The sequence below is a fragment of the Pygocentrus nattereri genome, chromosome 20 (genome assembly GCF_015220715.1).
Source record: "Pygocentrus nattereri isolate fPygNat1 chromosome 20, fPygNat1.pri, whole genome shotgun sequence".
Taxonomy (NCBI): Eukaryota; Metazoa; Chordata; class Actinopteri; order Characiformes; family Serrasalmidae; genus Pygocentrus; species Pygocentrus nattereri.
Window position 1 is genome coordinate 31377777 of NC_051230.1, and position 23938 is coordinate 31401714.

At 40.4% G+C, this 23938-nt stretch overlaps 1 protein-coding gene across 3 annotated transcripts; it reads left to right on the top strand.

Moving 5' to 3' along the window:
* Positions 1 to 4784: 4784 nt before the first annotated feature.
* Positions 4785 to 21712, top strand: zgc:64051 (leukocyte surface antigen CD53). 3 transcript variants are annotated; one of them, XM_017709287.2, is made up of 8 exons: positions 4785 to 4937; positions 15117 to 15195; positions 16453 to 16641; positions 16939 to 17013; positions 18085 to 18177; positions 18280 to 18381; positions 19481 to 19564; positions 21420 to 21712. In XM_017709287.2, exons 2-8 carry the CDS (start codon positions 15139 to 15141, stop codon positions 21486 to 21488), a joined length of 669 nt encoding a protein of 222 aa, XP_017564776.2. In that variant the 5' UTR covers positions 4785 to 4937; positions 15117 to 15138; the 3' UTR covers positions 21489 to 21712. The 3 variants fall into 3 exon arrangements, with proteins under 3 accessions (XP_017564776.2, XP_017564777.2, XP_037387847.1); XM_017709288.2 differs by lacking the exon at positions 4785 to 4937 and adding an exon at positions 10055 to 10142; XM_037531950.1 differs by lacking the exon at positions 4785 to 4937 and adding an exon at positions 10178 to 10544.
* The last annotated feature ends 2226 nt before the right edge of the window (positions 21713 to 23938 follow it).

Here is a 23938-nt window from a genome sequence, read left to right on the forward strand (position 1 = left end):
GCTTGATCTAGAACTACAAGTCTGTAGTTTTTGAGTTTTCATCATAGCCGTCACTGTGACTGCGGGTGGTTGCTATTCTTCTTTATACTGGAGCTCAAGTTCTTTAGACTAATGATAAGAGATGGAAGGTTTGATGGTATCCTGAATAGTTTCATTCAGTGGTGCGTCTATATGCTAGTCAGAGACGGATCATATGCTACCCTACTGAATTGAGCTGCCTTAAAAGCCAAATACCGAAGCGGATCTGTAGCTACCGGTTCAGCTGGCGTTTGATTCAGCTCAGACGTTGAAGTAGGGACACCGTGTCCTAATAGAATGGTTAATTCTCAATGTGTGGACACTTTCTGTTATCAACTGTTTACTTGAATTCTGTTGATTATAAGTATGTTGTAAATACAAGAGCAGATTTTATAACTTGGTCACGTCCGTGCTTTTGGAAGCCGATAGATCAAAATGAGAAACATTAAACTAAATTTTTATTTGGCCAAAGTCTAGTCTTTAAAACCACTGTTGTAAAGTCTCATCTGTTGTGTGAAATTCATCAAAATAAAGATTTTTTTTTTCCATAAACTGATGTGTCAATTTTATTAAAAACAGTAAGAACAAGATCTTTAAGTCAAAGTCACTTCAAAGTCTTGAAGGCATGGGTTGTTTTGCAAGGTTTTTTTTGGGGGGCAAGATACTTTTGAAATTCTTGCTATCCTATCTTTTAAAACAGCAGTTTATTTATTAAAACATGAGTAACATCCTTACACATTTGCTGGGTGCATAGCTGCATTTCCCATAGGTGTATTTATTTTTAGAATTTCCTGCCCTTATATGTGTGAAAAAAGTGGTCTGTGATGGGTCAGTTTGCATATTAGTCAGACAGCCTCCTCTTCAAATGGAACTTCATAAGAGCAGTGCTTTGCATCAGTGACGCACGGCGTCCTTGTTAAGAAACAGATTCCGACATTCTTTGGACTTAGTCCACACAACCATTTTTGGTTCCCTTTTTTTTGTTGTTGTTCTTAAGCAACGAAACCTTCCAGGCTTTCTGATGATAGTAAGACGTCTGGCTTGCAAGATTACTGGTCAGTCTCCCACTCGTGCAAGAATAAGAAAACTGTTATGTTAGATATTACAGGACACTGGCTTGTAACTCACTTGCTCATATTTAGCAAGAGGAAAGTTCTCCACCAGGGGGTGCCAAAAGCAATCAAACTCGCATTAATGCATTTTTTTTGTCATTGTTAATATATAGAGTCCAATGTTGTTTCTTTGGGGTGATGTTATACAAGAACTATTTTGATTCCCTTTCAGTAGATGGTTCTTTTAAAGCAGGTGGTGCTTTGCCATGTTGAGTCACAAAACCTTCCAGACTTTCTGATGATAGAAGTCTGGTTTGCATGGTTACTGGTCAGTCTCCACCAGTCAGTTAAGTATTCCCAGTTCATAATGTAGCATAATACTGGTTGTTTACTTATTAAAATTTTTTTTTACCCTTGACTGCAGTGATATAGTGTTTGAGGGAACCTTTTAGCACTTTGTGGCGTCTGCTGCTCCAGATGCTAAACATGTTAGTTTGATACCAGGAACACGTGAAGAGGACTGATGTAAAATGCTCCATTACAGAGGCGGAAATGTTCACACTGGTGGTGATAGGAATCAGGAGTGTGAAGATTCTGAAGCCTCTAAATGAAAATAAAGCTAAATAAAGCTCCCTTATGAAAAATGACTACATGAAATGAATAGGAATGCACTGCCTGATGCCTCAGACATGGTTTTAAATATATTTATGGCAGAGAAGTAGATGCAGGGCTTTGTAAGGCAAAATAGTTCCCAAAGAAAACTTAGGTTGTGAGATTTACCATCAACATAAAACTCGAGGTTCACTGGTGGTTTTACAGTAAATGTCTATAGTTGTCGGTAAAGTTTCTCTACAGTGAACTATTTAGAGAGATTTAGAATAAACTGTAGTTATACAAAGAATAACAAGGCCTCTGCCTGGCAAATGAAGTTAAGTAGGAGGTTGTGCCCTCTGCAAAAATATCGTGCAGACGTGTGTTCTATTACAGACTCTGACCATTAACCACTTTTTCCCACTGCAGTGGGCAAGTTTGTGACGGAACTGGAAAAGTTTTATTTGCCCTTTTCTCCAACAGGACGTCACAGGAGAACAGAGAGAGAGCTGGGTTTCTGATGAGGTTTCACAACAGACTAAAAGCTGAAACAGCCTGGACTACTGTTTATTTCTTGCTCCAATTTCCAACAAAAAGGGGGAAACAAAGTCCTTATTTACTTGTTAATGTCTTCCTCAGCTCCATATAACCGTGATGTGTTGTTAACTGTTGTTATATTAGACATGAGACGAAGCAGCTCATTGTACTGTAACCAACTCACTCGCTCAGTCACATTTAGCAGGTGCAAAATTCTCAACAGGTCGCAACAAGCGTTCAAATTTCAGTTCTTCACAAGAGCAGTGCTTTGCATCATTGGCTTGTTAACATAGACTCCAGTGGGTGATCCTTTAGAGACTTTGTGAATGAGAAATATGAGCATGAATAACCTTGTTAATGTTTTAAAGAACTTCTGCAAAATACATTATTTCTGTAACAAGTGAAGGTCTTACCTAGAAGTCTACATCCAAACAATGAACCGTTCATGTTCCAATAATGTCTGTACGTTAAATGCTTGAAGACCAGAGCCAAATCAAATGCTATCAATGTTAAATCGTCTATTTCAAGGTTTAAAGTCGAGAACAGCTTTGAAGAGATGTTAAACTCTGTAGCATTAATGCTGATGTGGCTTTGTTAGTTCCATTTCTCATTTTCCAAACTTACTTTCTGCATGTTTGGAACTGACCCATGATATTAAAAATAACCCTCATTCAGTCACTGAAAGTATTATTAAGGGAAACTTGTATATGTTTCAGGTAACTAATAGTTTCATAACCTCAAAACAAGTTACCAAAAATAATCTTGAAGGCCTGTTTGGTAACGAACAGATGCTGGTAATCATTCAAAGACACTGAGGAGCTCCGGTTCTAAAATACAAAAACTAAACTGAATAGCACGAAACAGTATAAATGTATCCAGATACGTTTTTATTTTTTTCTGAACTCAAAGCCATATATAGAGTTTTGATTGATTGATGATCAGTTCTGGATCATATACACCACTCCACCCAAACGTGTTCAGTGGAGCTTCATCACTCCAACTCATCCCAAAGGTGTTCAATGGAGGTTCATCACCTCAACTCAACTCAGTGGTGTTCAGTGGAGCTTCATCACTCCAGCTCAACCCAAAGGTGTTCAATGGAGCTTCACTTAAACTCAAACCAAAGGTGTTCAACGGAGGTTCATCATTCCAACTCATCCCGAAGGTGTTTGACAGAGCTTCTACTACAACTCATGCCAAAGATGTTCAATGGAGCTTCATCATTCCAACTCATCTCAAAGGTGTTCAACAGAGGTTCATCACGCCAACTCATCCCAAAGGTGTTCGACAGAGCTTCAACACTACAACTCAAGCCAAAAATGTTTGATAGAGCTTAATCACTCCAACTCAACCCAAAGGTGTTCAACTGAGGTTCATCATTCCAACTCAACCCAAAGGTGTTCACTGGAGCTTCATCACTCCAACTCAACCCAAAGGTGTTCAACTGAGGTTCATCATTCCAACTCATCCCAAAGGTGTCCAATGGAGGTTCATCACTTCAACTCATCCCAAAGGTGGAACTTCTTCACTTCAACTCATCTCAAAGATGTTTGATAGAGCTTAATCACTACAGCTCAAGCCGAAGATGTTCAATGAAGGTTCATCACTCCAACTCATGCCAAAGGTGTTCAGTGGAGCTTCTTCACTTCAACTCATCTCAAAGATGTTTGATAGAGTTTAATCACTACAACTCAAGCCGAAGATGTTCAGTGGAGGTTCCTCACACCAACTCAACCCAAAGGTGTTCAATGGAGCTATATGGACTTTTAATCTTTCTTTGTTATGCTAGATATGTGTTGCTGACGAGGTGTTCTGTAGATGTTGTTTTCACACTGATCTGAGGCCAGTTTTGTATTTGTGTCGTATCAGCTGAGGCTCCAAGCACCTTTTTTTTTTTTGTTGAATAAGTTGAATAACAGAATTACAGGGAAATATTTGAGTTTATTGACTAAAATTGGAAGCTGGAATTGCCACTGGAGGCCTGTAGAAAGTTAAATAATGCTAATCAGAAGACTATTACTGTGACAGCTGTCTTTAAACTTCATGAAAATCCAAGCCTAGTTGTAATGCCCAGTGAAGCAGGCCTGCCTGTTGGTGTAAGATTCAGTCATCTTCATGTGAACACAGCACAACGATGGTTTCGCACCTTGTTTTTAGGCCGCAGTAAGCGCCCACCCACCTGCATGCACACGCATGTAAAAACCCTTCAGAATTGAACCTCACTGTGGCTGTGCTGCGGTTTCTCTCGCTGTGCACTGCAAGCGGATACAGCCAACTCAACAGCCTCATTTCTGCTTTTTCTTATTAAAGCAGAAGCTAAAGTTAGCGACCCATCTGCATGTAAATTGCGCATTGGTGTGAAGGCAACCGGTAGAAGATGAATCGTGACTCAACAGCTTTTTTCTTTTTCCATAGTGCGTCTGTCTGTGTGTCACCATGGTCTTTTTTTTCTTTCTTTGTGTTTCTGAAGAGGTTCTGCAGAGGTTCTGAAACTGATCTGAGGCCAGTTTTGTACTCATGTTGTATCAGCTGAGGCCTGAATTCGGTTAAGGGGATGTGACTTCACTTCCTCGACATGAAGGAAGTGAAGTCAAGTGATATGTTCTCACAGACGATGTGTGAAGTGTGAGAGATCAAAGCTGCGCTCGCATCTCCTTTCAGTTTATGTTTGTGCCTGACTCTGGCCGGACCGGTCCCGAGGCCTGTCGCTTGTTTGGAGTGTCCGTCTTGATCCACGTGGTGAGAGAATTCTTTTGAGTTTTTTTGTTTGTTTGTTTCTTTTATTAAAATAGGTCTTTCTGTGAAGAACCATAATTTTTACAGTGGTGGTGATGGGAACCAGGGGTCACCATGACTACAACACAAATTTTATTTACTGTCCAGAACTACCAGTGAACCTTCACAAGTCTTCTGAGTTTTATATGAATATTGATGATGGTAAAATAGTGATGAAGAAATACATTTTCTTTGGGGACTATTTTGCCTCACAACATCCCTCCACCATAATTATGTGTAAAAAATCTGTTTCAAGCCAAAATTGTCTCAAAACTATCGTAAAACAGTGTCTCAGACATCAGGCAGCATATTAGTAACTGTTTCGTGTAATAATTTTCTGTGAGAGACCTTTTAAAGGTGGACGTCTGGTTCCTATCACCACCACTGTGAACAATTCCGAGCGTTTCACACAAACTACTCTTTGTTTACATCTTAACCATTTAATTATGCATAAATATTCACTTCTTTGTTTGTAAATGTTAATTATCCAATTAAAGAGTAATATTTGTTATTTGACCCCAAAAGGTCGCACAAACGTACTTTTTCCAGATGGGGAAAAAATTCTTTGCCAGCTTCCATAGTAATGATTTCATACCAATTTCGGTTCCTGAACCCAGAAAAGGTTCAAGCACACGGATACATGGATACCCAACAACAACGTCTTTGTCTTTCATGCTCCGCATTGTTTGAGAAGCCGTCAAGGCCAAAAAATGCCTTTAAAAGTTGGAGAGTGTTTAAAAATGATGGATATGTTTGGAAACCAAAACCAGGAATTCTTTTCATTTGATGTAGACGATGCCAAAAGAGCATCACGGCTACCAGGACGTGTTGCGCTCTTGGTTTTCTGGAAAGCTGCGGAGGAAATGTAATGAGGTTCGACGGCGTATAAAGACAGTCAAATGGCTCCGAGTGCCCGACTCCACCCTCAAGTGTGTCACAAATGAGGAAGTCGAGTTTCTGAGTCAGTTAAATTCCCTGTTCTTTTTGTAGCCTGGTCAAAATAAACAAATAGAAAAGAGAACTATTGACGAAACATGGAAAGGGAGCTGTTACAGGAGTTCAAACGGGTCAGTTATTCGTGCAAGTTGTGTCAAACCCTGTCACGAGTTTTAAAAAGAGGGTTCTTTGGTAAAGAAAACGGTTCTATACAGAATCATGAACACTCAAAGATCCTTTTGCCTGATTAAAGCGTTCTTCGGACTGATGGAGAATGTGTTGTAAGTGGTTCTATATAGAACCTTTTAGAAAATGGTTCTATATATCACCCAAAAGGGTTCTTCTACTGTTACGGTGTCAAGCTTGTAACCATAGAAGAACCCTGTTCAAAATGGTTCTATATAGAAGCACCTATAGCACATTCATGCCCATTTTCCATCAATCTGAAGAACTCTTTCACAATGCAAAGAACCCATCGATATGAATGTGCTATAGACGTTTCTGTATAGAACCTTTTTGAAAAGGGTTCTTCTATGGTTACAAGCTCGACACCGTAACAGTAGGAGATATGGAACTATATACAGCACATTCAGAAGAACTCTTTCATGATGCAAAGAATCCTTTAATCATGCAAAAGGTTCATAGATCTACACAGTTTTCTTTACTAAACAACCCCCAAGAACTGTCGGGACTAAAGAGATCCCCGTCCGCCGCTCCGAAGTTCCCAACGATGTGGAAAAACGTTCCCAATTAATTAAAGTCAAACCAAAGTTTTACTTTTAATTTAATCTGTTCTCTAATTTGAAAAGAGTAGCAAAGTAAAAGAGTTGGAAAAGTGTTCTTGCAAAAGTTAAAGAAAAGTGAAAAATCAATCAAAAGTCAGATGAAAAGACCAAACTTCAGCCACAGGTTCGGTTCGAAGGGAAGAAAAAGCGTCTTTATTAGTTCCAATGTGACAAGTTGGCACCCAAAAGCCAAAATGTACAGACACTTCAAAAACCATACGTTTTATACCCCTTATGAGCGAAGCCATCACCCCTCCCTGGGGTGAGATGGGTGAGATCATCGCTCCACCTATTCTTGATACATCCTGAAATCACCAATCAATAGAACTGTTCTTCTAGCTTTCTTAGGAACCCTTGTTTCCTATGTTTTATATAATTCCCTTATCCTGGCACACAAGGTCATCTTAACCAAGTGTTGGGTGCTCTCCTCATTAGTTTTGATTGATGGGCTGGTTTCTACCGGTTCTTATCCATTTTGCTCACTAACGGCTGGCTTGTTTTCGCTGAATGGGCAACACTTCTCATGGCTCCTAGGCCAGGTGCACTCACTGTCAAAGACTCTTTCATAGCCTGTACTGTCTGTTCATGGAGCGGAAAATCCATACTTGGAAGTTTTGGGCCTGCTGTTCCGGTCCCTGACTGCCTGCCTCAGTTAATGTTTATAGGCCTGTCTGTCTCTGTTTTACGCTCATAACTCTGTCTTTAATAATTTCTAAGGTAATGATTATTACAAATCTTTTATTAAAAGGTGATTTAAGGACATATTTCTTCAAAAATCCCACAGAACCATCACGTTTAAGAGAGCAGTTAAAAAAAAAAACGACTCCTTACTGGTCCTATTGGTCCAGTAACAGTAGCCAATCAGGGTTCTCCAGCTCATCCAAGACAATCTATATAGAGGAAAAGAAAAAATGGGAAAACTAGTGGTGCACAAGTCCAGGTTTTCTGGAGTCGACTCCGACTCTGAATTCCTGCTGCTGGAATCGAGCGAAGTCGACTCCGACTCTGAACTCCTGCTGCTGGAATCGAGCGAAGTCGACTCCGACTCTGAACTCCTGCTGCTGGAATCAAGTGAAGTTGACTCTGAACTCCTGCTGCTGGAATCGAGTGAAGTCGACTCCGACTCTGAATTCCTGCTGCTGGAATCAAGTGAAGTTGACTCTGAACTCCTGCTGCTGGAATCGAGTGAAGTCGACTCTGACTCTGAATTCCTGCTGCTGGAATCGAGCGAAGTAGACTCCGACTCCGAATTCCTGCTGCTGGAATCGAGTGAAGTCGACTCTGAACTCCTGCTGCTGGAATCGAGTGAAGTTGACTCCGACTCTGAACTCCTGCTGCTGGAATCAAGTGAAGTCGACTCCGACTCTGAACTCCTGCTGCTGGAATCAAGTGAAGTCGACTCCGACTCTGAACTCCTGCTGCTGGAATCGAGTGAAGTCGACTCTGACTCTGAATTCCTGCTGCTGGAATCGAGTGAAGTTGACTCCGACTCTGAACTCCTGCTGCTGGAATCAAGTGAAGTCGACTCCGACTCTGAACTCCTGCTGCTGGAATCGAGTGAAGTCGACTCCGACTCTGAACTCCTGCTGCTGGAATCAAGTGAAGTCGACTCCGACTCTGAACTCCTGCTGCTGGAATCGAGTGAAGTCGACTCCGACTCTGAACTCCTGCTGCTGGAATCGAGTGAAGTCGACTCCGACTCTGAACTCCTGCTGCTGGAATCGAGTGAAGTCGACTCTGACTCTGAATTCCTGCTGCTGGAATCGAGTGAAGTCGACGCCGACTCTGAACTCCTGCTGCTGGAATCGAGTGAAGTCGACTCCTTGGCTCTGCTCAGTTTTAACCAAGGTGGCTCCAGAGCCGGTGATAAAGGGATACAGCAGATATCAAACCACCCTAAACCTAGTTTACCCAGTTTCAGAGGAGCCGCACATTACAGTGATGTGATTAAAATGCGTAATTAAATTACACCAAGTAACAGCAGCTACACACTTAAAAGCGGTGGTTCTTCAAGGGTTCTTTAGTAAAGAAAATGTTTCTTTATAGATCCATGAACATTTAAATCAGGCAGGTCAAACTGGTGACCTTCCGGGCCAAAGTGCTCCAGATATTAGCATCGATGCTCACTGAGCACTCTGAATTCAGCTCATGAAGGCCTTGCTGATCAGCTGATGAGCTGAGTCAGGTGTGTTTATCAAGGCAGTGAGCTGAAGTCTGCAGTGTTTAGGCCCACGAGGACTGGAGCCTGACACACATGCTTTAAAGAACCCTTTCCATTTCCAAGCGTTCGTTCCTTGCATCGCGAAAGTGTTCTTCAGAAAAACTTTTTGAAAAGGGTTCTATATACACAGCTACAAAATCCGAAGAATGCTTTCATAATGCAAAGAACCCTTAAATCATGCACAGGGTTCTCTAAGTGTTCTATATGGAACCTTTTGCTTTGCTAAAGAACCCTTTAAGAACCATGGTTTTAAAGTGTGTAGCTTGAAACATGATTGCAGCTGATTAATGCTGGGCGAGGGCAAATATGAGAACATCATTACTGCACACTTTTAGAAAGATGGTTCTCCCAAAGTTCTTTAGTAAAGGCAATGGTTGCATATAGAACCATGAGTTCTAAATAGAACCACTTCATGCTTAAATGTTTCCTTGCATGGTGAAACGGTTCTTCAGATTGATTAAGCATTGACAATATGGTTCTACATAGCACCAAAAAGGGTTCTTCTGTTGTTACAAGCTTGACATCATCATAATAGAAGAACCCTGTTGGTGCTATATAGAACCATTTTGAAAAAAGTGCTACAAAGAACCATATAACATATTCTCCATCAATCCGAAGAACCATTTCATTATGCAGAGAACCATTTATGTGTGAACTCGTGGTTCTAGATAGAACCATTGCTCTTACTAAAGAATCCTCTTTTTAAAGTGTGGAGTCATCATTTTAAAAATTCTTCTTCAGTTCTTTGAAAAAGGAACCGAGTGCTAATTCCTCGGCTGTTGGATGTTATCTCGTTCCTCTTTTCACGAGGCTGAAGTTGGTTTCTCCTTCAGCTTTTCCGTTCCACCTTAAATGGGGCAGCGTTTGACTGCCCGCGCTGGAGTGTAACTGCTGCGCCATTTAAGGTGGAACGGACAGTTCCTCTTTTCCACGGCGCTCTGTGAATAAAACAGCGTTGGTTTTTTGGTTTTCGCTCCTTTCTCGGTTTCTAATCGCGGTTTATTGCGACCCCAATCACGAAAATGCTGAGTTTGTGCTTTAAAAACACGCAGTCGACTCCGAGCAGTTCGACTCTCCGAGTCATTGACCAAGATTCGATTCCTACTCTCAGACGCCTTGGAGCCGAGGAACCGATTCTTTCGGATTCGACTCCATCACTAAGGAAAACGGGTGGAGAAGAGTTAGAAAAGGCGCCGCAGCCGCGCTCGAGAAAAAGCCAAACCTACCGTGAGCTCTTTAAACGTTTCTTTACTCGAGAACTTTGGTAATATTGTGCTTGGTTAGTCTGTCAATGCGTCAGAGAGGTTCACGGTGCTTTTTGAACCGGAGACTCAGCCCAGCGAGGAGCTCTTTCTCGAGGCTGGGGACTTTCCATTCCCCGAGCTGGCTGCGTTTAGCTTAGCCGCCGCGTGGCTCCACCGCGTGATAAGTCAGAGCAACAGTTGAACGGGAATCACTGAATCTGTCAGCCGCTCCATTAAAACCACCTCCCTGTTTCTGCGCTCACTGTCCACTTTATCAGCTCCACTACTGTAGAGCTGCACAGTGACCACTGATGAAGGACCAGAGGATGACCAACACAAACAGCAGCAGCAGATGAGCTGTCGTCTCAGACTTTACATCTACAAGGTAGGAGTGTCTGATAGAGTGGACAGTGAGTGGACACAGTGTTTAAAAACTCCAGCAGCACTGCTGCGTCTGATCCACTCAGACCAGCACAACACACACTAACACATCACCACCACGTCAGTGTTACTGCAGTGCTGAGAATGACCCACCACCCAAATAGTACCTGCTCTGTGAGGGTCCATGGGGGTCCTGACCACTGAAGAACAGGGTAATAGAGTATCAGAGAAACAGATGGACTACAGTCTGTAACTGTAGAACTACAGAGTGCAGCTATACAGTAAGTGGAGCTGATAAAGTGGACAGTGAGCGTAGAAACAAGGAGGTGGTTTTAATATTATGGGTGATTGGTGTATTTTATGCCTGCTCCTCCAGCAGTGTGGCCACAGTGCACCCCACCCACGGCTTAGGCGTGCAGTTATTTTCAGAGCCGGCTTAGCTGTAAAACTTCTGTTTCACATTCACTGCAAAGGGAGTTTGGTTCAAGGGTTACTTCTCTATTAAGCTATTGAATTTCATATTGTTGTCTATTGGTATTAATATTCTTCTTATTGGTTGTTTTATATTATGGTACCATAATATATCTGTGGGTCTGGGTGGTCCACACAGTACTGCTACATATTTAAGTCTCTACACTTATTTGAGGGTTAATCTGCAATAAACAGGAACCCAGTAAAACTTTTTTTACTGTTAATCTACAAACCAACCCAGTGTCCAGCTCTCAGTATAGTTACTGGCTATCTGGGTCATTTATCAGCAGCCTTGATGTGTGTGTGCTGGTTTTTGTCCACGCTCTGAGACATGACCGCCAGCGTGTTCGCCATACGCTGTATTTGAACTTGAACGCTTTTCTCAGCTGTTCGATAACATCGCACAAAGCTGTGACAAGGTTCCCAGCAAAGTTTAAGCTTCACGAATTCTAACAACAGGAACCACGTTTAACTAGTGATTGACTTACAACCAGGCCACTGAAGATAACGGCCTAAAACTCGTTTTCATTCGGTGTTGTTTTAACTCTGCTCGCTTGGCTGGCTCATATCTCTGAAGACCATCAAATTCTCGCTGACCACAACAGCGGCAGGAAGTATTGCAACAGACATTTAGTAAGTTTAATAGATTAACAAACCATATGGCCAACTGGCACTAAAGCCATTTCCTGGGCTGGGGAGCTGCAGCAGTCCTCTCGTTATTTGGGAAATGTCCCAACACCTCAACCTAAAACTAAGCTGAAGTAGGGATTTTTTCTGGTTCTGCTGTTGAGGTTGATAGTCTGTATCAGGGGTATTTAATTGCAATTCCTTAAGGTCCCGTTAGAGAAAATTTCCTCAAAGGTCCGGAACATCATAACGTCTAACTTGCATCATTGGTGCCATAAACCGTTTACTGAAGTAGCCTAGTAGGAATATCCACATCTTGTACAGTGAACAACTAATGTCAAATCAAGTAAAGTACAATTTAGTAACATTTCAACAACATTTATTGACCGTTTTCTCTTTTTAGGGCACGACGTGAAATAACATCCTGCTGCTTTTCGCCTCGTCCCTCCTGTGTATATACATCACGCGTTCATAGCTAAAGTTACCATAAAGGCTAGAAAAGTTCAGCCGGTTAAAATGGGACCACCCCGTCGAAATGAAATCATTCTCCATAGTTTATCAGTAATAGGTTCAGGTCCACATAGGAGATTCTTCTGGGTCTGGAGTCAGACCGCGGTCCACCTATTAGTGAACTCTGGTCTATATACTAGTGTCTACAGGTGGTCTGTGTGGCTAGGGTGGTTTTACTTTTGTCCTTTTTTTAACCATATAAGCGACCTAAACTCAATCGAAGGTGGTGGAGAATCACCCCAGTAGTTTGCAAAGTTTTTCACCTCTTGATCTGTTGGCCATGGTGACCTTTACATCAAACAGCGAAACATCTGAAACATGAGGACGAGTCCAGTGTCCAGCAATTATTCTGTGTAAATATGTCTGAAGTTAATCGATACTGCCACAGTGTTAGTGCGAACTGGAGTACTGGAGGGAAGGCTGGTTCTGACTGGTCAGATGCCAAAACCCTTAGTTTACCGGCCCTGGAGCAGGTTAGCCATGCAGCGTAAGTTGCTATGATGATGTTGCACCTCAAAAAGTGAAGAGAATCCAGGTTTAAAGGAATGAACCTTGTTGGCTAAGCAAGTAATCATTCTTCATTAGACAAACAGGGTTAATTACAGCAGCTGATCCTTCTAACCGTCATTCTGCATTATTGTTAATAATGTATTTAATCATGACTTACAGAAGTGCTTTGTTGTCCACTCAGAAAATGTATCCAAGATAGTACGAACAGAGGTCCAAAAACATCCTTCAGCTAAAACACCACCAGAAAAAAGAACCAGAGCTGACACCTAGAGAGAAAGATACACAATACAGAAATACAACATTTCATAAATGAAATACAGGGTACTTCAATAAGGGCAAGATTTACTAGTCAAATGAAAGAGATGGTTCTTATAATGAACTGTGTCAAAGGCTGCAGAGAAGCACAGACGAATCAGGAACAGTGACAGTTTCGCTGGGCTTGCTGCATTTAGTTTCTCACTGTTTTGGCCACTTTTACAGAGGCAGTTTCTGTGGCGTGAGACAGTTAGAAGCCAGACTGTTTGGGATCCTGGAGCTGGTTAGAAAGATAAGAAGCCAGAATGGTTGGGAGCCAGGAGCCAGTTAGAAAGACAGGGAAGCCAGACTGGTTGGGATCCAGGAGCTGGTTAGAAAGACAGGAAGCCAGACTGGTTGGGATCCAGGAGCTGGTTAGAAAGATAGGAAGCCAGACTGGTTGGGTTCCAGGAGCTGGTTAGAAAGACAGGAAGCCAGACTGGTTGGGATCCAGGAGCTGGTTAGAAAGAAAGGAAGCCAGACTGGTTGGGATCCAGGAGCTGGTTAGAAAAACAGGATGTCAGAATGGTTGAGGCCCAGGAGCCGGTTAGAAAGACAGGAAGCCAAACTGGTTGGGATCCAGGAGCTGGTTAGAAAAACATGAAGTAATGGAATTAATGAAGTAGGTTTTGGGAGATTGTCTGGATATTCTCTGGAGCAGAAGAAGTGGGTGTTGGGGCAGAGTTAAGAAGAGAAAAGGGTCAAGACCTTTTATGAATCAGATGAGGATACTTTCAGTTTCCCTGTGTAGAAAAATGACTTTGCAACAGTGACTGCCAACAAGAATTCATAAGGGAGAGATTAGTGTAAGCAAAGATGAGATCCTAGTTGCGATTTCCTCAATAGCTTCTCCCAGCCATTCTTCCCGGTTGCTATGCAGGGAACCTGTCAGCCAAGAAACAGGTGGGGATATGACTGGTCTGGAGATGTAAAGAAAAGGAAGGGAGAGATGAACATGACTCAGGGTGTGGTAGTTTAGTCAGGATACTTGAAGCAATGGACAAGGGTGGGAGGCACAGTTTGCAAGTTGTGGCAAGTTGCATGTACTTGCAGAATAATAAGCTTTAGGATGTGGACATTTAACGAAAGTTTAAGGGAGTAATATACACTCACCAGCCACTTTATTAGGTACATATTGCTTGCTAGTGAAAGGTTGGACCCCCTTTTGCCTTCAGAACTGCCTTAATTCTTCGTGTCATACTTTCAACAAGGTGCTGGAAACGTTCCTCAGAGATGTTCGTTGGTTATTTGAGTTGCTGTTGCCTTTCTATCATCTGGAACCAGTCTGCCCATTCTCCTCTGACCTCTCACATCAACAAGGCATTTTTGTCCACACAACTGACCGCTCACTGGATATTTTCTCTTTTCCAGACCGTTCTCTGTAAACCCTAGAGATGGTTGTGTGTGAAAATCCCAGTAGATCAGCAGTTTCTGAAATACTCAGACCAGCCCGTCTGGCACCAACAACCACGCCACGTTCAAAGCCCCTTAAATCCCCTTTCTTCCCCGTTCTGATGCTCGGTCTGCACTTCAGCAAGGTGTCTTGACCACCTCTACATGCCTAAATGCACTGAGTTGCGGCCGTGTGATTGGCTGATTAGCTATTTGTGTTAACGAACAACTGAACAGGTGTGCCTAATAAAGTGCCCGGTGAGTGTACACTACCATTCAAAAGATTGGAATCGCTGTTTTCAGCACTACATATATGTGCATAATATCATTCTAATATGATGCTCTTCTAAGTCTAATATGAATTCTCCATAGATTTCAAACAATTTGTAAGAAATTAAGACATTTTCAACAATGAACCGAGCTGTAGATGATATCTTGATGATTGAGAAAGTCGTACAGCATAAAGAATTAACTGTATTAATAACAGTAATATCCAGAATTCCTCATATTTGAAAAGCAGTGACTAAATCTTACTTATCAAATAGCTATTTATAGTTGTTTTATGTCAGGCAGTTACTTTAAATACAGCATTACAGTTTATTTTTTAAAATATTGTTACTTCAAATGAATAAATTGGCTATAAACCATCACACCATATGGGTTATTACTGAATAATGATTATCTGAACTGCAGTCTACCAACAGTTCCAACACAAAGACATTTTGACCTTGTGTCCACTTCAGTGTTGCTAATGTATCTCATCATTCTGCAGGGCTGAACAGAAGAAAGCAACCATGTCCTGCCTCAAGTGCCTCAAGTACACCATGTGTGTGGTGAACTTAATCTTCTTTGTACGTATCTATCTGCACACACACACAAATGCACACTAATTAATTCATGATCAATAAAATAATGTATGAGAGCCTTAGCTGTTATTTTTACATGGAAAGTTAAAGTTATGACAAAATGCTTGTTGATCTTAAGATCAAGATGGAGATCCGAGCATCAACTTTTATGTTTTCCATCCAAAATAATAAATTACTTTGGCAAAGTTTTTACATTAACTTTTCTGGATAATGATAAAGCCTATTTCAAGTACACAATATGTAGATTAATCACATAACTTTAATGAAATGGGCCATAAACAATCCAGTATTGGCCCAAATGGAAAATAAATATATGGAAACTTTCATCTGTAATCTTGCAAAGAAAGAATTTATTTGCAATTTGTTTTGCATAAAAAACCAAACACCAAACATTTCTGTTCCATGTGGGGAAGCTAATCTTTATCCCAAAAAATCCAGTTAAAAAATTCAACTTAACTTTTTGAAAATATACTCATTCATCTTTTGTACTTTCAGTATACCTCAAGGCAGCTTTCATAATATAATAGTTTTCCATCTACATTTGAAAAACAACAGCATTTCAGTTTCAAATGTTAATTGTTAAATCAGTTCCATAATTTTAGAGCCTCTTTAATATCTTTTAGATGTCATTAGTTCACAATATTTCTTAACAATATTCTTTTGTTAAAGCGATGGCTCACACCAAAGTTTTTCGCCCTTAACCCAAATTTAGTCGATTAGCCAAGGCCCATTTGGTGTTTGAAGATTTTCATTGGAGGCACGAAGCTGAAGAAGTGATGCGATTAGCATCCGGGGTTGGAATAGTGTAGTGGTTAACACCTCTGCCTTCTACACTGTAGACTGGGGTTCAATCCCCACCTGGGTAAAACACCCTACACTATACCAATAAGAGTCCTTGGGCAAGACTCCTAACACCGCCTTGGCCTCCCTGTGTAAAATGATCAAATTGTAAGTCGCTCTGGATAAGAGCATCAGCCAAATGCCGTAAATGTAAATTAGCAAAATTAGCATTGTGCTAACTGGGTTGAGTTGCTCAGTAATCTCTAACAGACTTGCTTATGAGGTTTCTGACACTGTACGACATACTGTTATCTATAAACATAGACTAAAGTTAATAAACACAGCAAAAACAAGCCTTGAAGCCTGAATTTTGTTCAAATTTTGTCCATTTTGGCATGATGCTAATTTGTGGGTGAAAAGCTCTTGTGAAGTGTAATTTAATAGACTGTGATGGCCTTACAGATCTGTGGAGTTAGCATTTTGGGAGTTGGGATCTACTTGAAGACAGCGTTCAATTTCTCAGCCCTTGTGCCCTCCTTCCCAGCCATGAGTGTCACTAATGGACTGTTCATCCTGGGAATATTCATCACCTGTGTGTCCTTCTTGGGCTTCCTGGGAGCCCTCAAAGAGAACCGCTGCCTGCTCATTTCTGTAAGTCCATGTTGAAGGTTTTTATTTAGAACAAGACTTCTGGACTTTAGGTGCCACTTAAATGGTATCGAAATAACCTGTAAATGCTGATGTTCTGACCAAAGTACTCCAACAAATATTATAAGGCACAGCGGCCTTCAGAGTTGTTTTCCTTTTTTATGCAGTGTTTCATATTTTGGCCCAAAAAAGCAAATCTTAGAGAACCTGAAAGTTCTCATCAATGCTCAACACAACCAAAGATATTATTCTAATAGCTGTTTGTCTATAAGGCTGATTGTGAATTTTGATGTGTTTCAGTTTTTCATCTTGTTGTTCCTGGTGATGCTGGCTGAGCTGGCCGTGGCTAGTGTCCTACTTATGTATGAAAACCAGGTAAGAGAAAAACCTTTACAGATTAAACTTCTGCACTAAAATCTGAGAGCATTTTCTCTCAGGTAAACAGTCCAGGTCCTTCACTCCTTTCAGGAGTTCAACAAAGATGTGAAAGCCAATCAAGGCAAATATGAACCTTAAAAAAGTAAATGAAATGCAACTAAAAACAGAAAGCAGTGATTTATAAATCCACTTAGACCTGTATTGGCCATATATGCTTATTCTGAAGTAGATGCCTGCAACGGGTTCCATAAAAGATGGGAATTAAGACTATAAATGTTATTAAATATTAAAAAAACAAAAATCATGCTTAATTATGAAATGAGCATCCAGGAAAGGCTGAGACATTTATGGGCAAGAATGGGTTAAGACTTGCCACTTTGACAAAAAATACTGGTCATACTATAATACACGCTTTCCACTGTGCATCCGACAAGTCAGCTTTTCAGATTATATATGTAAATAATGGACATTGTGCTCTCCAGGATAAAAAAGGAACATGCAGATTGTTGCCAACGTAAAGTTGAAAATCCAGGGTCTGTATGAAAGGGTATCAGTGCACAGCTATGAAAGCACCATCAACACTGAAAGATATCTACACATTTTGGAGCACCATGCTGCCTTCTAGACGACATCTAGGGATGTCCATGCTTTTTCCAACATGACAGCGCCAAGTAACATGCTGCATGTGTTACCACATTATGCATGTGTATTATTCAAACATGATCAACTGCTGTCTTCAGTCCCCAAGCGATTAGGTGTTGTTAAAAGAAAAATTGATGTAACACAGTGGTAAACATGCTCCTGTCCCAATTTTTTGGAATTTTGCAGGCATCAAACAAAAGTAGTTAAGGTATCCTGTTTTCAAAGGAATAAGAACACAATTTAGTAATTGCGTCTTTCTTTTTTAGCATTTCACATGCTTTCCCCCCTTTTTTGGAATTGAGCTTTGATAATCAGGCGAAACACTAAAGAGCTAAGAGTTAGAGATTAAGCCAAACAGAGTACAACAAAGACAGCAATGAAACTTACTATATTCTTACTTACTATATTATTCTGTATTGCCTGTAGATTGATAAGATGATAAACAAGGAACTAACCAGCAGTCTGCAGGGGATAGGAAAGAACACAACCAGCATCGAGTGGGACACTGTTCAGAAGAATGTAAGTGTTTACAAAGCCTTCCTTATGCTTCAGATGTAAAACATCTGATTCAGAGAATATAATGCTGACCCCTACTGAGGACTGCAATCACTTTCACTACAGTTTGAATGCTGTGGAGTGCAAAATGTATCAGACTGGGGAAGCCACATACCGGAATCGTGCTGCCAGTCCTCACCCTGCACAGTCGGGGAGTATTGGAGAGAGGTATGGCCTTTCAAATCCTCTTCTTATACAGAGCTGTGCTGAATCAGTGTCTGCAATAAAACAGGACTTACAGCACAATAACTTTGTTTAATCGATTTTATGCAGATTTTGCAAGTGACAAAGTGATAATACCTTAAATATGTTGCCAGATTTTACTGCTGGCAGCTCCACAACATTGGCTTATAGCTATATATGGAATTATAGACTATATAAGTTTGGGAGGAGGAACGTGCCTGAAAATCCTCCTCCTGCCAACCTAATTCCTCATAAATTCACGTCCTTACCTTCTATTTCCCATGACAAAGTTCTCACAATCACCATCAACATGTCTTCCCTGTTCTTCAGTGCTATGACAGTCCAATCACAGTTACAAGGGGGGTCCAACCTTCCAGCGACAGCCAGAACTCCAGGCCAAGTTCTCTCCCCTCCCTTAGTCAGTCTTCCCTCATACACGTTTTTACCTTTACATTTATGTCAGACGCTCTTATCCAGAGCAGCTTATAGTTTGACTATTTTACACAGGCCAAGGCGGTGTTAGGAGTCTTGCCCATGGACTTTTAGTGGTATAGTGTTGGGTGCTTACCCAGGTGGGGGATTGGAAGGCAGATGTGTTACTCCCCATAATATACCAACCGCATGTTGAAGGCACACTCTAAACTCACAAATTATGTTTTGCTTTCTTTTTTCAAGAACTTCATTTTGAGCGAATGAGCAAAAAGAACTTTCCCCACAGATGGCGTTATGTGTAACAGACCGAGGAGCTAGTCCTCACTGGAAAATTCTTGTAAATTGACCCAAAAACACAAAGAGAGTTCAATACTGTTCTCTGCTGTTTGAACCAGATGAGCTTTCCAACATAGTTGTGAAAAGTTTGGGTCAAATTACATGTTTTGCTGAGTTTAAATGTCAGTTCACCAGGGGCGCCCAAACTTTTGCTGTGTCAATAATTTGTTGAAAATGCCCGGAAAAAATATTTTTTGATATTTGTAAAATACTATACATTGTCACCAGGTTTGCTTTTATATATATATATATATATATATATATATATATATATATATATATATATATGTGTGTGTGTGTTTGTTTTCATTTGTAGGGTTGTTATACGAAGCTGAAGAATTGGTTTGACCGAAACCTCCTGAGCACCGGGATTGGGGTCATTATTGTGTGCAGCATTGAGGTACAGACCTGTCTTTTGATTACTAACATTCGTGCATTTTGCAGACACGTGAGGCGACTTGCAGTTTCTTAATCATGCGAATGTTATTAGGCTGGCTTTATACGGTCAAACGTTTTAAGTGCTAATTTTAAGTGCTTGAAACCTACATGAAACTAAATTTCACTTGAATTGCATCCTGCAGTTCATTTATAGCACAACATGCGGTCGCATCTAACACACTTCGCCTCAACTTAGACGGTCATCTCTCTCACATTATTGTTTTAGAGATCTGGAGCTTCTGATAAATAATGTCAAATAGCACTTTGTGGTGAGCCGTTCTTCACACAGGTCAAACTGAAACCCTAAAACGGAAACGCTATGCACTCAGATGTTTATTTTAATGCTGACATGTTCCTCTGCTACGCTACGTTCTTTGGAGCATATTAACCAACAACAAAATGAAGACAAGCCTTCATGCTAAAATGCCGAAACATGTGCAACCCTCTCATTATCGGTCTTTAAGTGTTTCTGTCATGCTTATGTTGGATGGATAATGATGCTAAACCACATATTAAAGAGAATAACTGCCCATTTTAGCAAAATGCAAATGACGTAATGCTGCCTACTTGCTTCCTTTCACTGCTAACCACATTAGCATGTTTTGCCTTTAAGTACATGAGTCTCAACTGCTGTAGAACGCCAACAACACCACCAAACGTATCAAGTTAACACGTTTTGTTTTTAATCTAATGCGAAAAGGCAGAGCTTGTGAACTGGCCGTCTAACTTGTTTCCTTAGCGAAAAAATGCCTTGAGCTTGATTTAGAGAAAATAATCAGATTTGAATCGGAATCACAATTTTGGTCCGGAAAAGTACAGCAAGTTTCTTTCACACCATTCAGTGTATATTAGCCTCCTTCTGTAACATGATGGAACCACGAAGCCAGTTTTACACCAGAAGTGCTGTGACACCCGTGTGGTAAACCTAAACTGCTATGTGACGCATGCTGTCTTGCACCAACACAACTCAAGATTAACTGACTTGTATTTTTTGCCCATGCTTGTGTTTGTCCACTAACAGAGACGTTAATATAACTTTATAGCTGTCTATTTTCCAGTTACCAACATCAGACATGGCTATTAGCTGTGTCTGTGAAGTTTTGACCAGTTGATTCCTCGGTTGTTTCTCTCATAAGAAACCAACCAACAGACTCTAGAACCTTTTTAAAGTTAAAATGTAGTGAATTGCAACTTTGATCAAAGGTCTACAATGCACGATATAGTAAGAACACCTCAGTTTGTACTGTTTCTAGCTAGAAACTGTTAGCATGGCATGCGGAAAGCATTAAAAACAGACAAGAAGTGCACGTTGCTGGCATAAAGGGTGAATCAATTAACATAAGGCCGCATAGTCACCGCATCTAGTGTGTTTATTTTGTCATTTAACCAAGAAATTGGTTAAAAACAAGACACAAAGCTACTGCAGTCAGTAACCCTGTAACAGTACCTATAATTCTGAAATGGTAACATGTTGCAGATGAGTTGATATCACGAGAAGATGATAGATCAAACAATACATGCTGTTTTATTTTGCTAGTAGAGTAACTGAATGTTTTGCTTGCAACTAGATTGCAGAAAGTTTGCAACCAGTTGCATGAAAGTTTCACCATGTTGAGCCAGCCTTAGGAGTCTAGCCTAAAGACACCCAGGCAGGGAGTCGAACCCTGCTGTGTTGTAAGGAAAGTCACGTTAGATTAAGGAGTCTGCCAGACGCTGTTTGCGTAAACGTTCGATTTAGAATCAGAATTTTGCTGTTCCTATTTCAGATCTAACAGCCCAAAATATCCCTTCAGTGACCTCTGTTTCTGCTTGTTTAGGTTTTGGGGATGTGCTTCTCCATGACTCTGTTCTGCCACATCAGTAAATCTGGACTGGGATACAAGTGAAGAGCCGTTCACGCCTTGCTTTCCCAAAATGCAGCAAAGATGAGGAGAGAGTATTTAGCCTACTGTTCTATATTAACCAGTATTCAGTGCCTCAGGCAGTGACACCCCATGCCGCATTGCAACTATTATTCTGCTATTCTGTCTGATTCAGTGTGTGTGTGTGTGTGTGTGTGTGTGTGTGTGTGTGTGTGTGTGTGTGTGTGTGTGTGTGTGTGTGTGTGTGTGTGTGTATATATATATATATATATATATATATATATATATATATATATATATATATATATATATGTGTGTGTATATATATATATATATATATATATATATATATATATATATATATATATATATATATATATATATATGTATATATGAAATATGCTTTTGGAGCAAAACAAGGTTTTTTTCCAATAACAATGAGAGATACACATTTATTTATATATATATATATATATATATATATATATATATATGCAGAGTCACAAACAGAACAACAACATAGTCCTAGTTAATTGAAAAAATCAGGACTGGGGTGTCAAACTTTTGCTTATGACTGTATATATAATATATATTTTATACACACACACACACAGAGTAGATTAAATGTTTTTCCTCCTTGTAGGATTTCCAGGTTTGTAACCACTGTCACATTATGCATAATAATGTAACAGCAACTAGCTTTATACTATTGATTTCGTAACATGTTTAAATGTTTATCACTTCATACGTACTTTCACTCATTAAGATTTAAGTGATAAACTGACAACACATCGATCAGTATGTTGATTTTAGTAAACGTATCCGGAGAAAGGATCGTTTTATTTTACTCTCAACTTGTTTTTGTTTTTTCTGTAGTATCCTAATTTAATTAAGCTTCTTAGGCACATTACGTTGTTCTATTACTGAGGATGCCTAGCTGGGCTGGTGGTTTTCCTAACGTTACCCAACCTCCTTCATTTTGATGGTGTACATATGAATTAAAACTAACACAGTGTCACATTTCTGTAACCGTTGGCTGTTGTACATATATAAAGTGTAGTTATGTTTTGCTTCCAACAATAAAAACTATGTTTCTTACATTGTTTTTTGGTTTTTCTTGTTTTTGCGCTAATAAAATCTAGCCACTGCAGTGGTGACCAGCATTTAATGCGACTTCTCTCCATCAACAAGTGGAAAAGCAAGAGTTCTTTAGTTTTTCATTAAACGCCCAAAAAAGTGAGACGAGACTTTCTGACCACAAACTTCATTTAGAGAACAACAGCAGGTTTCACTTCTAGTGAAACTTCGACAGTGCAAGACAGGATATCTGCTTCTATTCAAAATGGTGGCTCGTCCTTTACTGAGATGCATTGTGGTGGGTTTTGTGGGTGAGACAGGAAGTGTCTCAGTGTACAGGTGGACCCTCAGAAGAACAGCTACGAAGTTTAGATGCACGTACGTGAAATATTAACGATATAATGACCTTATATCATCAGTAATATCTAATAATAGTCTCTTATTAGGACCTATACGATGACATGACCTTATGTGGTAATGTAACGCAACGTGTTTTGAACCTCAAGGGAACTTCAGGTGACCTCACCAAAGAGGATATTGGCGTACGCGTAGGGAATCCCCTTTAGACGTAATAAATGGGACAATCCAGAGCAAGAACGAAAGTCTAACTATATCCAAAATAGGGATTACATCATATCATGAATATGGCCTTGCAACCGTGTCTTGAACTCCACCCACAGAATTCACCACTACACACCTCAAACAAGATCTACCGGTCAACCCCCAGTTCACAATTTCAAACCGACTCCTGAAAGAACCCAAAAAGGGTTCTTTGAGCAAAGCCGTGGAACCATGGTCACCAACCCTCCTGGAGATCTACTTTCTTGCAGGTTTTACCTTCACCTCAAATCTAAACCACCACCCTCAGCTAATCAAGGACTTCTGAAGGCAGTAATTAGATGGATCTGGGTTGAAGCCAGATCACAGGCTAAAGCCTGTAGGAAGGTAGATCTCCAAGAACTAGGCTATTGACCACAGCCATATAAGAACCACTTGGTTTCTTTCCAAGGATAGTTCATTGGAGAACTATTATTGTGAGATGTGTTATTGTTGAGAGTGTTAAGAACCCTTTTAAAGTTTAAAGAACCTCCACATAAAGGTTCTAGGAAGCAAATAAGTGCATTCCAGGCAAATTTAATAAGCTCACCAGACAAAAAATTTGTCACCTTTGACTGAAACATACCTAATAGTATGCAGTACCTCCAACAAGCATGAATGACGCTTCTATTTAATATGACTGATTCGATTTGGCCTGCACTGGACGAGTTTCTGGATGTAGGCGACATCAATGTTCAGGCACTTTTGCATCAAAGAATTGTGCAGTTCAGCCAGAACTGGCGTCTTACTCATTGTTCCATGTTGTCCCACAGACTTTCAAGACGATTAAAACCTGGGGA

Bases quoted from the DNA above. Each gene is read 5' to 3' on its own strand.
- zgc:64051 (XM_017709287.2), top strand. From the start codon at position 15,139: ATGTCCTGCCTCAAGTGCCTCAAGTACACCATGTGTGTGGTGAACTTA. The intron at 18,178-18,279 runs GTAAGTGTTTAC...CTTTCACTACAG, and splicing joins GGGACACTGTTCAGAAGAAT to TTTGAATGCTGTGGAGTGCA. The intron at 19,565-21,419 runs GTACAGACCTGT...CTGCTTGTTTAG, and splicing joins TTATTGTGTGCAGCATTGAG to GTTTTGGGGATGTGCTTCTC.